General features: G+C 39.4%; 1 protein-coding gene across 4 annotated transcripts in view; it reads left to right on the top strand.

Annotated features, from left to right (window-relative positions):
* Positions 1-13,470, top strand: part of MACROD2 (mono-ADP ribosylhydrolase 2) — a 1,347,099-nt gene that overhangs the window by 1,235,628 nt on the left and 98,001 nt on the right. For 3 of the 4 annotated variants that reach the window (XM_038394327.2, XM_043512065.1, XM_038394325.2), the window contains exon 10: positions 9,014-9,055. The exons of the other annotated variant lie outside the window; for it this stretch is intronic. In XM_038394327.2, coding sequence (XP_038250255.1) covers positions 9,014-9,055 — 42 coding nt within the window. The remainder of the gene's footprint in view (positions 1-9,013; positions 9,056-13,470) is intronic. 4 annotated transcript variants of the gene reach the window in all.

The following is a 13,470-nucleotide window of genomic DNA, read 5'->3' as shown; positions in this document are numbered from 1 at the left end:
CCGCTATTTACCAGGATGGTGTTGCCGCAGCTGGTGCAGAAATGGAAGGGAAATGGTAGCTGAATGAGTAGTCCCAAGAGAGCAGGAGTGCCTTGCAATGTACATGCCAAAATAGAGCACTATCCTCACCTTACGTTTTCTTTTATGACACCCACAGATTAGCATAAAGTGCACTGAAATACAAAAATAGAGTATTATTCAATAATTGTTTCAGATAGCCAGGAATGCTTAATAATGGATACAAATATATGCATTTTGAAATGTCTCTAAAGCCTGTTTGCGGCAACTTACCTCTTCAAATCTCAAGTTAGCTAAAACATGAGGGCATTTATAAAACAGTAAGTGATTTTTTTTCTATTGCCTTTTTTTTTCTGCATCTGTTCCTACTATAAACAGGATTGCCATGCAGTACATTTTATTTATTTTAAACTCCTTGTTGCCAGCATCATGAGTAAGGGGCAGGAGGTTGGCAAGGGATGGGGCAGAGGGGGAACAAGCAGGAAGCAAGATGGGAAGCAGGGTTTGGAGGTAGCAAATGTGTTCAGTGGTTGTGGGATATGTGGGTTGCAGGGAAATAAAGTTTTATAGCTTTAAACCTCTGGCATGGATGCCATTTTGAGCACATTGTAGGGGAAAGGCATTAAAAGTCAAACAAGTGGAGAGAGTCTTCTAGCTCTGCCCAGCATAGTGGTTGTTGATAAACTGGATAGTCAATTGCTTGTCCACCCTTTGATTTGTTATGAAATGTGTTCAAGAGGCCAAGAACCAATGTCTGTCAGGTTTATTGCTGTAAACCAATTATAATATAATATGGAAAATGTATATGATACCAGTCTCAGTGAAGCTGTATCATGCAGCACAGTTGCATTCACTGTACATAGCAGGTGTGCTCCCAAAATTCACATTTCAACTGGTATTATTTATATGATGATTTTACAAGTTACATATCTCTTTACACATCACTAAAATCCAACCGATCAGTCTGTTCCAGTTCCCTCACTTGTTCTGTTCCTTCTTTATCTTTGTTTTGGATACTAGCATTCCAGGTACTGGTCCATGAAGGGACTTCCCTAGCTTGTACTAAGACATAAAACCAAATGTATCTTGGTATCTATCTGCTTATGCCAAATGCTTATTTCAGCAAATGCAAGGAGTTAGGGGATACTTGGCATAAATGAACAAGATTATGGTATAAGCCAGTTTAGGCTATATCACTGTTACAATATTTGTGCTTAATGTTATTGGTGCTTAATGCATAGGTATATATTATCCACCCTATATATGTGTGTGTGTGTGTATATCATCCACCACATATACATAGGGTGGATAATACATAATATTAATATGATATATATATTAGCTAGCATATATTAGTTAACAGTGGTTGACAACCAGCACTCAGAAATCCCCCTATACACTGTATTTCACATAATATCAGAGCACAAAACTGCAGCATGTTCAGGCTGGTTGCTTTTAGAGCTCTCTTCCACAGCAGTTTATCTGGTTGTTTGCATGGGATTGTTGTGTAAAGTCTGAGACTGCTCGATCATACAGTTCTTGCTTTCTATAAAAATCTCCTCCTGGTGGGATCCCTTACATGGTGTCAAGGGTACTTGCCATGTTGTCTGGAGTGTGTTATGGAAAACTCATTCTTGGGTGCAATAGTAGCATCATTTGCAAAAATGCAGTCCAGTTTCTCATAGTATGGGCAAGGTAGTGGGAGCATTATTGGAGGTCTTGTTCTGGTCCTGTGCCTTCAAGTACTCCTCCTATAGCTCCTTTGCTCTCACTCAACCCTGGACCAGCTCTGGTAATGCCCCCTTTTCCTCATTTGCTCAGACAGTGTCCTCTAGATGTCTGCATTTCAGTGACTCTTCCCTTGATGGGACAGGACATACATCGTTCCAAAGAGTGCAGTCCAGTCCACACAGCAGCATGGTGGGCGGGGTTGCATGGCTGCTCTAGTGGTATATGAACTCACCGCTATCTCTTATCAAAGGGAGCACTTGAGGCTGAGTGCTTGCATTTCAATGGTGAGGTTACATTTTGTCAAGATGACCCCTGGACAGAGGTGAAAGTAGGTCGGTACAGGCCAGTACAGCGTACTGGTAAGAAAGTGGCCACTGGTACACAAGTCTGGCTCCAGCCCTGCCCTTTCTGCCTGAGGGCCAGCCCCTTCTGGGGCCCAGAGCAGCCCTCCCACACTTTGCCCAGGAGCCCAGCCGCCGTGTGTACCAGTAAGTCCTTTAAGTTACTTTCACCTGGAGCTGTGGAGAGAACCGATACACAGAGAAGCTGATGCAGAAGTGAAGCAATGCAGTGTAGGATAACAATGGGAGGCCTGACAGAAGCAGAAATCCTAAAGGGAACAAACTCCCTATGGTAGGCAGTTACTCCTGTTCCCAGGGGGATTGCTTACTGTGGCCTAAGGTGCCAAATACCTCACTTTAAATAAAAGGTTGTGTGGGACTGCAAGGCACTGTAAACTAAAGTTACACTGCTGTAAAATTCCCATGTAGACAAGACCTTATGGTTTGCCATCTTGTTAAATGATCCTTTCTCTCTGCTTCATTGAGCAGTGTCCCATCCCCCATACAACATTCCAAGTGCCTTGCATTTACTGCTCAGCAATATTCTGTCATGACCACTCAGTAACAAAAAGTAGCTTCAGGTGCTTGAATGATCCTGGTTGCAAAGACTGCAGTTAAAATCTTGTCTGACTCATTGAGTTGCCTCTGTGCCAGGCCACTGTTGAGTGTTTTTAAGAAACCTCACCCCTGTTGTGTCAAACAGTGGGTTACTCCACACAAAACATATTATAGATTCATAGATACTAAGGTCAGAAGGGACCATTCTGATCATCTAGTCCGACCTCCTGCACAGCGCAGGCCACAGAATCTCACCCACCCACTCCTATGAAAAACCTCACCCATGTCTGAGCTATTGAAGTCCTTAAATCATGGTTTAAAGACTTCAAGGAGCAGAGAAGCCTCCCTCAAATCAACCATGCCCCATGCTACAGAGGAAGTATTTCTGGTGTGATCATTCCAGCCTGCAGGTAAGCTTGAAATTAACTTGAGTGAGTATCCATGTAAGTGAAACTCAATCACTTCATTGTTTGGTGGGGGAGAAGGGGAGGGCAAGAGGGGTCTGTGTAGCTGAAACTGATTTCCTCTCTAAACTGATGCATTTTGAACTCATTAGTCACCCAGTTCTTGGTATGGATGGTGTCAGCATCTGTAAAATACAATCCCCAATCTGAGCATGGCTGTGGATCTTTTATTGGAGTGAAACAATTTGGTTCAGTTTCTTTGCAATGGGAGTAGAAGCTACTACTTTCTGTGTGAGTAGGCTAGACTCCTGCTGTGGTGTATGTCTATTCTGCTGTACTTCAAGTAATGCAGTACATAAAAGAAGCCATCTCTGAGATGGCATAAAGAAAAGTATCTGATGTTTTAGCAATTGGGTACTAAAGATTTCCATTTCATATGGTCTCAAAAGTTGCAAACACATTTTACATTCAGTGTGATTCCTGTGTTTTAAGGCTACGTAGCTAGGCAACCGACGAAGAGAAACTGCACTCATGCTGCAGTGAGGTTCAACTGCATGTATCAGTTGAAATGTCTTCATAATAAAAACAGCAAAAGCAAAATTTGATCAAACTTGCTCTGCATGAGAAGGGGTGTTTCAAATAGCACCTGTCACTCTGATATCCTATTACTGCTCCAAATTTAGGAACACAAAAGCCCAGATCTAAAAACTGTTCCCTCTTTCTCTTCCTTTGAAGCAGGGGAATGTGACTTTTTGTTTAAAGGCCTTTTTTTCTTAAGAGCATTGAATCTGGGGAAGGTTATATTGAAAAGATGGTTTTACACCTTGATCCGAAAACAGTCAGGCATGGGCTCAGTCTGATCTCTTCTGGCCAGGAGTTCCAAAGCTGGGGTTCCTGCCAGAGAGAATGCTCTTTTCCCAGTACCTGGTAGTCTACCCACCTGCATTGTCTCAGTGGAGAGATGAGGTAGAAGGTTCATGAAGGGCAAGACAGATAACTAGGTTCCAATCCATTTTGTGCCCCAATATGTCCCCTTGCTCAAACCTCAGGAAATGGGGAGGATTTAGGTATGCTGCTACTACATTGACTTCTGTTGGTCAAGTTGGAGAGGAAATTTGTATTCTGTTGGCTGGCTAGGAAAGGAGCTTCTGCTGTTTAGGCCCAATAGGGGACATCATCTGGCTGGCAGTAATGGTGTCATGTCAAGTAGTAGTGATTCTCAGTCAGAGAGGCATGAAAAGAATAATGAGAAATATGGCAGTTGTCAGTTTGGATGTAAAACTACAGAAGGGCAACCAAGAGGATGATTGTCTGCATCCTTGTAGGTGCAAAAGAGCATAAGGATGGTGAAAAGAAGAGTTGGAGGGAAAGGGCATACATAGTATTTACCCCTTTGTCAGCCTATTATATTTAGTTGTGATAGTTTGATTGTACTTCACTGGTGTACTACCCTGGCACCATTTCAATCTGCATCAACTAATAATCTAAGAAGGTTTAGTTGGCAACTAAACAGAGAAATCTCCAAAGTTTAATTACACATTTTGGTTTTCACTTTCTGTAGATGGTGTGACAATGTTATACTGCACGTCCTTCATTATCTTAGTAGAAACAGTACAGTCATATTTTGAAGTTCCTGCTAGTTAAGTGCCTAAGGGCAGGAACTTTTTCAGCAGGACACCTATTTTTGTACAGTAAATAAGCCCAGTAGGGCATCTAAATAGCTGTCAGTACTGACAGGTTTTGTGATTCATTTTTTTTTTAAATGAAGGCATCAGTTATGTAATTGCAAACTCATCCCTGCTCTGTTCCTCCTCCTTTATAACTAACACTTCCTGCCTCTTTGCTCTATTCCTTAATTTGTTGTGCGTGCACAGACAGTAAATAAAGCCAGGTACCAAGAATTCTGTCACATTTCACTCTGAATCCCACAACATGCTCACAACACACTGAAAGATTATGGGCAATATGAAGATCTACACTGGTGAAAGGAGAAGTAAGACACCAGGGTAGGCTGAGAACAAGGAGAGAGACAACTGGGAATGGGTGGGAAAGAAATAGAGATAAAAGAACTGTGAGTGAAGGAAGATGAGAGAGGCAACAAGGAAACCGGAGAAAGGCAAAAAGAAATCAGAAAGGAGTGTTGAAGAAGTGGGTGAAAGTGAGAGTCCACAGTGTATGGACTATGTAAGGCAGTGGGGACACAGGAATGCAGATTAGAACAGAGAGCTGCCGGCTGCAGTCATTTATGAGCTCTGATTACATGCTTATATAGTTACATTATTTTCTGTTTATTTGCTTAAGAATACAAAAAGAGGGAAGAGCAAGGAGTGGGTGGAAGTTTGATGGCTTTTTGGATTACTAATGGTATTTAGAGCCTGTTGCCAGGTCAAATCTAGCAGTTTGATAGTTTTCACAATCTGACAGCTGTTTGCCTGTGTGGAATGACTTGATGAGACAGGGCCAGAGAGAACCTGAGAGAGGCGGGGGGGCAGGGGGATATCATGGGATATGAGACGCTCCTTCTCCAATCTCAATAATACGAAAAGTAGTGTAATCATTCTGTTCTACAGAGCTTTGCAGACAGCAAATGAGATTATGAAAAGAAAGCCTGACAACCATTGCATGATATATGAATTAATGAAGGATTTTACAAAGGGATGTTCTGAACAACCTGCACCCAGCCCCCTGCTTTCAGATCTTTATAGATGTAATTATCCCAAATAATATGAATAGTCGGGGCATATTTCAATCATAGGTTAAAATCTGAACTTTAACTGTTCTTGCACTGTTTACACTTAGCTTGTTCTTACACTGCTATTCATGTGAGTCATGCACCTTATGCCTTATTTATACACTTTAGACTAACTGTAATCTGGAAACTTCATTCTCTAACTCATGGGACACATGCTGGAATAAAGGTCTTCCTTGCTGCATGAGTCTGCTGCAGACTCCAGGGTGTCCTTCATCAGGGTGGCATCTCAATGGCCACACCTGCCACAAGGGCGGTTTTATGTGGGGGTCACGGTTGGTGATCCTCCTGCCCCAGGCTGCAAGGTCCATTCTCCTTTCTCCAGCAGGACTCGAGGGAATGAGTTCTGAGAGCTCCCTGTTGCAAGGCTTTAATGATGAAGCTATGCAGCAGGGAACTCTTCCGCCTCCAGTGGAGACATAATTAGCTGGATATACACACAGGATCACCTGCACTTCTGCTGCTGCAGTGAGTTGGTCAAGGCCTTTTTGAAAAGAGGTCACAGGTTCAGTGGAATTTTAAATGATTTGGGGAGAGGGGAGCGGTTCTTACTTTTTTTTAGAGAGTAAGTAAGTTTGAGATTTACCTAATAGTGACAGGTTTCAGAGTAGCAACCATGTTAGTCTGTATTCGCAAAAAGAAAAGGAGTACTTGTGACACCTTAGAGACTAACAAATTTATTTGAGCATAAGCTTTCGTGAGCTACAGCTCACTTCATCGGATGCATTCAGTGGATGGCTCATCTTAAGTGATCACTCTCCTTACAGTGTGTATGATAAAATCCATTGTTTGATGTTCTCTGTATGTGTATATAAATCTCCCCACTGTATTTTCTACCGAATGCATCCGATGAAGTGAGCTGTAGCTCGTGAAAGCTTATGCTCAGATAAATTTGTTAGTCTCTAAGGTGCCACAAGTACTCCTTTTCTAATAGTGACAGTATCTCTATAAGGAAATGTTTACTATCATCAAAGTTCTACTCCTGGGTCCTAATGGTTTTGTTAAACTTTACTTTAAGGTTGACACAATCCATGAACAATATGTTAAAGTAAACCTGGACCTTTGGATAACACTCTGTCCATAGCCTAGATGGGGTGAAAACATGGATTTGTCAAAAGGAAAAAGAAGCTACTGTATAAACTATGTAATTTACAAGGATCTGGGTTTCGAATTATACAACTTGGACTGGACTTCAGTCAAGAAGTTCTTGCCTTGTTTAGAGACTAACAAATTTATTTGAGCATAAGCTTTCGTGAGCTACAGCTCACAAGAAAGCTTATGCTCAAATAAATTTGTTAGTCTCTAAGGTGCCACAAGTCCTCCTTTTCTTTTTGCGAATACAGACTAACACGGCTGCTACTCTGAAACTTGCCTTGTTTCTGCTTCTCAGTAATTAATGCACTCAGGAACTGACCTTGGCATAGTTCATCCGGATGAGAAATGAGCTGTGTTTTGAAAATGGGTTCTTAAAACGTGGCAAGAGCTTATCCCAGTATAAGATGATAATTCTTGCAATGGATGTCTGGTGAATAAGGAGGGTGTTTGTCACTTCAGCAATCTTTGCCAAGTTGAGGTCAAAGAAATTCTTGTGTTGCCTCAAAGGTAAGCACCTTCCTTCATATGCCTCATGTGTTATAATTTTCTGGACCAGTTGTGGCGTTACCAGAGAAGAGGGGTCTGAGTCAAAAATGTCAGTCAGATATGGAGCTGGGGTAAAATTTCCAAAAGTGACTTAGGAGTCCAGGTCCCATTTTCAAAAGTGACTTCAGCACTTAGGGACCTTGTTGACTTTCAGTGAGACTTAGGCTTTGAAGTGCCCAAGTCACCTTTGAAAATGTAAACTAGGTTCCTAAATCACCTGGGTGCTTTTGAAAATTTTACTCCTGGACTTCTCCAAAGTTCAGTGGGGGGTTGGCTCCAGGGTTTAGATTTAAGCCTGTCTCTATTTATATATTTAAACTTTTTGATTTGATCAGTTAAAACCATGCTGGACAGAATAAACAATAATGTTCATGTTATAACTAGTTTGCTGAGATTTTAGATGTTAAGATATATGAGATTCTGGGACATGCATCCTCCTTTGGATGGATAAAATGTATCCTCCTTTTTGCTCCATTGGAGCAATAACCCTGTCCTTTCCTTAGAAAGATGCCCCGTTAGTTCACAAAAGCAGTATTCTCCATTTCATATTTGTATTGCATTAAGACTTCACTACTTTTTAATAAGGTCATATTCCTTGCCTGTGTGTCAAATATTACCAGTTTACACTATATTCTAGTGCTTTGGGAATTTCCTATTCCAAGCCACTTACTGTACCATAAGTAAGAATTTCCACAGAAGCTCTACTGGTGCTAGGTATTTTAAGATATAATTGCATCATGCTGATTTATTGTGGCGGCTGAGATTAATTTGATCTATTCAGGTAGCCTAGGGAGGTTGTGGAATCTCTTTCATTGAAAGTGTTTAAGAATAGGTTAAAGAAACATTATCAGGGATGATCTAGGTGTGCTTAATCCCCCCTCAGCAAATGGGGATGGACTAGATGACCTCTTGAGTTCCCTTCCAGATTCAATTATTCTTACATTGATTTTACTACAAATGCTCTCATGGGAAAGAACATGTTATTGGGAAATTAGTGGCTAAGTAACTCTTGCTTTACTGGGTGTTTTCTAAGCATTTTTCTGAGACGTTTCAGTAACCATCTTGGGAATTTTAAATTTTAAATTGAAACGTTTTCAGCTGAAAATGAAACACTTTTTGGCTGAAACCCCAAAACGTTCAGTTTTGAGATTTAAAGTCTACATTTTCTCTGGAAAATTGAGGCAAACATTTTTTTTCACTCTCACATATATCTTCCTCCAAAAAACAAAACTTCCAACCAACTTTAGTGTTAATGTTACCAGCTGTTTCAAGAAAACCAAAGAATCCTGAGCTTGACAAGTAAAATTAGATTAATTTCACCCTTAGAAATGAAAAACAATGAAATAGATTACAATGTGGTTTCACTGTGTGTAAGTCAAGGCAGAATTTTTCCTCCCTGAATTTTGATATCTAGATATCAGTAATCTACCATACTAGTATTTTTTCTAAATCTAAATGTAAAACTTTGGACAGCAGGAAACAAACGAAAATAAAAGCAATTTGAAGCATGCAACATTATTTTCAAATGCTTCTCTTTTTTTCGTAATCATTTTATTTCATTTTTTTGACAGATGATGATAATGAAGAGGAGACAGAGATAAGTGAGGATACAGGTGTGTGAAAATGTTTGTCAAAAACATACTTCTTCACATTAAAAAACAGTTTGAGAAACATCTTAAAATTAGTCACATGACCATGGTGAACCTTCTTACTAGGTACTGTAGTCATCATCCATTGTAGCCACTGGTTTGTAATTATCTTTCTTATTAACAACTAGTTTGAACATGAATGGGAAATAATTATGGTTCCACAGTTTAGTTATTTTACTAAGTTGTGAATGCAGAGCAACCCGTGGGGACTTGCATTTGCACATTTGCAGTCACTGATTCTCTGTGTGTGTGTGTGTGTGTGTGTGTGTGTGATACTTCTGAGTTGGCAGGACATTTATGGTAACTGAGTTTATTACATGTATGAATAATTATTGTTCTCTGCCTACTGCATTTGATGGAGCTTTTATAAATACTAATATGTATGGTATTGTGTTGGATGTACAAAATATACACATGCAAAAGCACACAGTGGCCATTAAAAATTCAGCACTTGCTGACAGGTATCGTACTGTTGTATTTTTGATACCATGATTATTTTCTATTCTAACCTTTCCAAAAAACTGTGATATCTTCAATTTCACTTTTTATTGGAACCAATACATATGTATTTTTATTAGCTATATTGTTTAAAAAAAATTTGGATTCTTTCATATATAAATTAAGTTGAATTTTAAAAGTATTTAATAGTAGAAATGTAAAATAAAGTTTCCACTTTATAGCAAGAATAAGACTTAGTATCAGTTCTTTTGTCTTACTTCCTTTGTAACCCCATTAAATTAAATGAAGTTACCACGTGGTTACACTGCAAATCACCACAGATTTAGGTCATTTGAGTGGTACATTTTGTGGCATATCTGCTCCTGTGTGGATTTCAAGCACAGGGTGGCGATGGGGTACCATATATTCAGTACCTTATGTTGCTTCGTGCCCTATCACTGAGTTATATTTTGAGAATTAGATGTTGAAGGTGCCATTAATACTTGTGTGGCCAAAGTTTAGTATCCTTCATATATCCTTTAGCAGTACAGAGCGATGCCATTTTGACCCATTAATGTAAGAACTTAATATTAGTAAGAGACATTTGCATAAATGTCATAAACAGATGACTTTTGCGTTAAGGGGAGAGCTCTGTTTATGGTAATTTAGTCACCAGGCTGAAGAGTGTCTGCTCTTAAATGCTTTGTGGGGAAAGTTGATTAATTTGTGTTTAAATAAGGTTGCAACTGCTATTTGCCACTTTCAGTCGTTAATGAATAATCATTTTTCATTCCACTTGACTTCATGAGGTCATGACTCCTGCAGACAGAATCAGTAGCTGAAGCCAATATTGATGATCCCGAACTGCTGAGCCATTCAGATCTAATCTGTACTCAAAAGCTCATCTTTGGGTTGTTTCTCTAATGTTTCAGCCTTAAAAATTTCTGGGATTTCTGGAGTGTTCAATAGCAGGCGATCTCATATGGAGACTCAATTCTAATTAAACACAGTTGCTAAAGCTGGTAGAAAAAATTCAGATCCTCACTTAGGGCCTGATCTAGTGTCAGCTGAAGTCGGTGGGAATATGTTCACTGACTTCAATGGACACCAGATCAGGCCTTTGGAGCAGCTGCAGGACTCAGCCATAAGTAAGGAATAGCAGATGGCCAAATGTGTAGTTTATGGGGAGATGAACATGCTGAGAGTGTATTCTCTGTCTTATGTCTCCACCACTCAGGAGTGTGCATATCTTATTACATTTAGAAACGCTGTTCTTCATATTTTTTTTTAAGTAAACAGGGGGATGTTTTAATTGCATGTGTCTCAGATGATCTCCAGTGATACCTGCTGATAACACTATATTAAGTGTAACTGGCACTGATGAGCATTACTGTGAGTTATGACACTGGACAATAGTATCTCCAGTATGTTAGGAAACAATATTTTTATTTTAAAAATAACCTATTCTTAAAGGAAACACTCAAAACCAGTCCTCTAATGGCATTTAATTAGTATTTTTTAGATGATTGGTTTATTTTTCAGGATGCAGTCTCTTGTAATAGCTCTTAGTATACTGTTATGTTCAACTCAAAGTGCTCTGATGTTATCATATTTCATACAGTCTGCTGTTAGAATGGCTGAGTCAAAAGGGCAGCTACAGATTTTTGTAGTTCAGTATCTGATATGTCCTTTATCTGAGAATTATATCTTGCAGTGGCAGAGGGAAAGACTAAATGATCAGATAGATTTTGTCCATCTTTAATTTACGTGATTTAATACTGCAGTGCCATAAAGCTGATCATTTTATACCACATTAATGAAACTTTATTGTAAATCTTCACTTTTGGATTACCTGGCTTTTGTACACTTACGTTTTCAGACATATAGGAAGGCAAAAATACCTCTTATGCTACCACAGTTATGTTCAATGATGGCATATGCAAATTATGCAGCCATGTGTTATAATGGGAAGCATAGTTTTGTAAATACATATTCCAGCACTGTAAGGTTTGTTCCCCATAGCCAAAGTTAATTTCCTTAGTATTAAGGAGGGATCAAAAATACACAAACAAGCCTCCCCCATTGTTCAATTTCCAAAACCTCTTTAGACCTGTCACTAATTATAAGTGTCCTGCTCTCCTTCAGCTGTGAAAATCTACCCAACCTAAGCACACCCCTTCTCTAGCTACCAAAGCAATTGGATTTTATCCCAGTGATAAGCCCCTTGCCTGTCATGTTTCCTGTCAACCTTTCTGTTACATACCCAAAGTAAGTGTCCTACCAATTACCACATCTCTCCACCAAGGGTGCAACCTGCCTAGTCCCACCCAGCATCAGAAACCTTCCCTACCCAAGATGATAGAGCCAATATGCCACACACACACTAGCTATGAAACCTTTCTGTAAACTAGCCCACATGAACATCAACTACCAGATTGCACATTCTGATATATATGTATGCGTATGTCAGGGCACTTCATCTTAGAGGGGAGCTTTTTCTCTAACTGAGAGGAAAATGTCAGGCACTTGTCACTGAGCAAGATTTATGAATGTTTTGGGAGCTGGGAATGGCCTCCTTTATGTGGCACATTGGCCTTATGGGTTTGACCCATGGAGAATAGCCATTCCCCAAATATTATTGTGAGTAAATACCATTTTGCATAAATGCTCACAAATAATAAAGGGTACAAAAGTGGTTAAATTAAACAGCCATTCAAAACTTGAATAAATGGTTGTAAGCACTGTTTTTTGCCATTCTTGACTAGCTCTGTTCATGATATGTGTATGCCTCTGCAGAACTGAAAGGATTAAGATTTATTTCTTGGCCATACACAAATACACATTTTTGAAGCTTATAAAAATCCCTTTCTGTCTTTGGAGTGAGGGAAAATCTACTCGTCTGCTAGAAAGCAATGAAATTGTGTTTGAAATCGCATTCTCCTGAGATGGTTCCTCCACTTTCTTTTTGTGAGCATTTTAAGATTCTTTCAGTAATGGAGAAACACTGTTCTGTTGGCAATAGTAACTGTTCTAACTTCTCCCAATGCAAGCGCCGTCATCCCCCCACGCCCATCTTAGTGCAGTCAATTAAGACATTAGATATATTTTCTGATGTATTCAGAGACTCTAGGAAGACCAAGCCATGTTATACATGGATACTTAACACTAAAACTTGATTGACATTTGATTTTTGAGACTAGAGGAAGCCTTACAGATCGATTAGATGATAACTTCATCTTCAGAGGGGAGAATGGTGTTTGAAATATTCATATTGATTTGGTCTCCTAGAGTGAAGCATTGCCAAGCCAAAAAGGGAAAACAGCAGCTATCATATGGGGGCATTAGAGCCAGACAGGCCCTGCATCAATATAGTTCATTATAAATACTCAATTTCTTTTAAAGAATGGCAGAGGGGGCAGCAATCAATCTTTAAAGTCTGACAGCTTTTATCCTTCGTACTAACAACATGTGTTGAACATGGCCATTGCTTCTGACTGACTCTATGTTGAATAGCTGAGTTGTTTTAATCCCTGATATTTATTCCCTGTGGTTGAGTTTGCATGTCCACCAGCCAGGGAAGAAAGAAGTTGATTTTAGCACTCCAAGGATCTTAATTTCATATCTTCTTTTCAAAATCTAGTATTAAAATTTCCAATGTAGTTGATCACATCTCCTGGCATGTAACACAGTCTTCTGTCAAGTGGTTAACCTTTAGAAAGGAAAAGTCCAGTTCCTGAGACCAAGCAAATCTGGGGGTGTTTTCATATTGCAGTAAATTGATGAATACAAGAGTCCCCTATAATGGGAAGATATAGAAACAATCACCAATTTGAGGTTTTGTTGAATTAACTATTAGTGTTAATTCCCTAAAATTGTATTTAATACAGGTCTTCATTTTAGAATGTTTCCAAGTACTATGGGCTTCTAATGCCTGTAAATTA

The sequence above is a fragment of the Dermochelys coriacea genome, chromosome 3 (genome assembly GCF_009764565.3).
Source record: "Dermochelys coriacea isolate rDerCor1 chromosome 3, rDerCor1.pri.v4, whole genome shotgun sequence".
Lineage (NCBI taxonomy): Eukaryota > Metazoa > Chordata > Testudines > Dermochelyidae > Dermochelys > Dermochelys coriacea.
The sequence above is the reverse complement of the archived record's forward strand: the minus strand, read 5'-3'. Positions and strand labels throughout refer to the sequence as shown.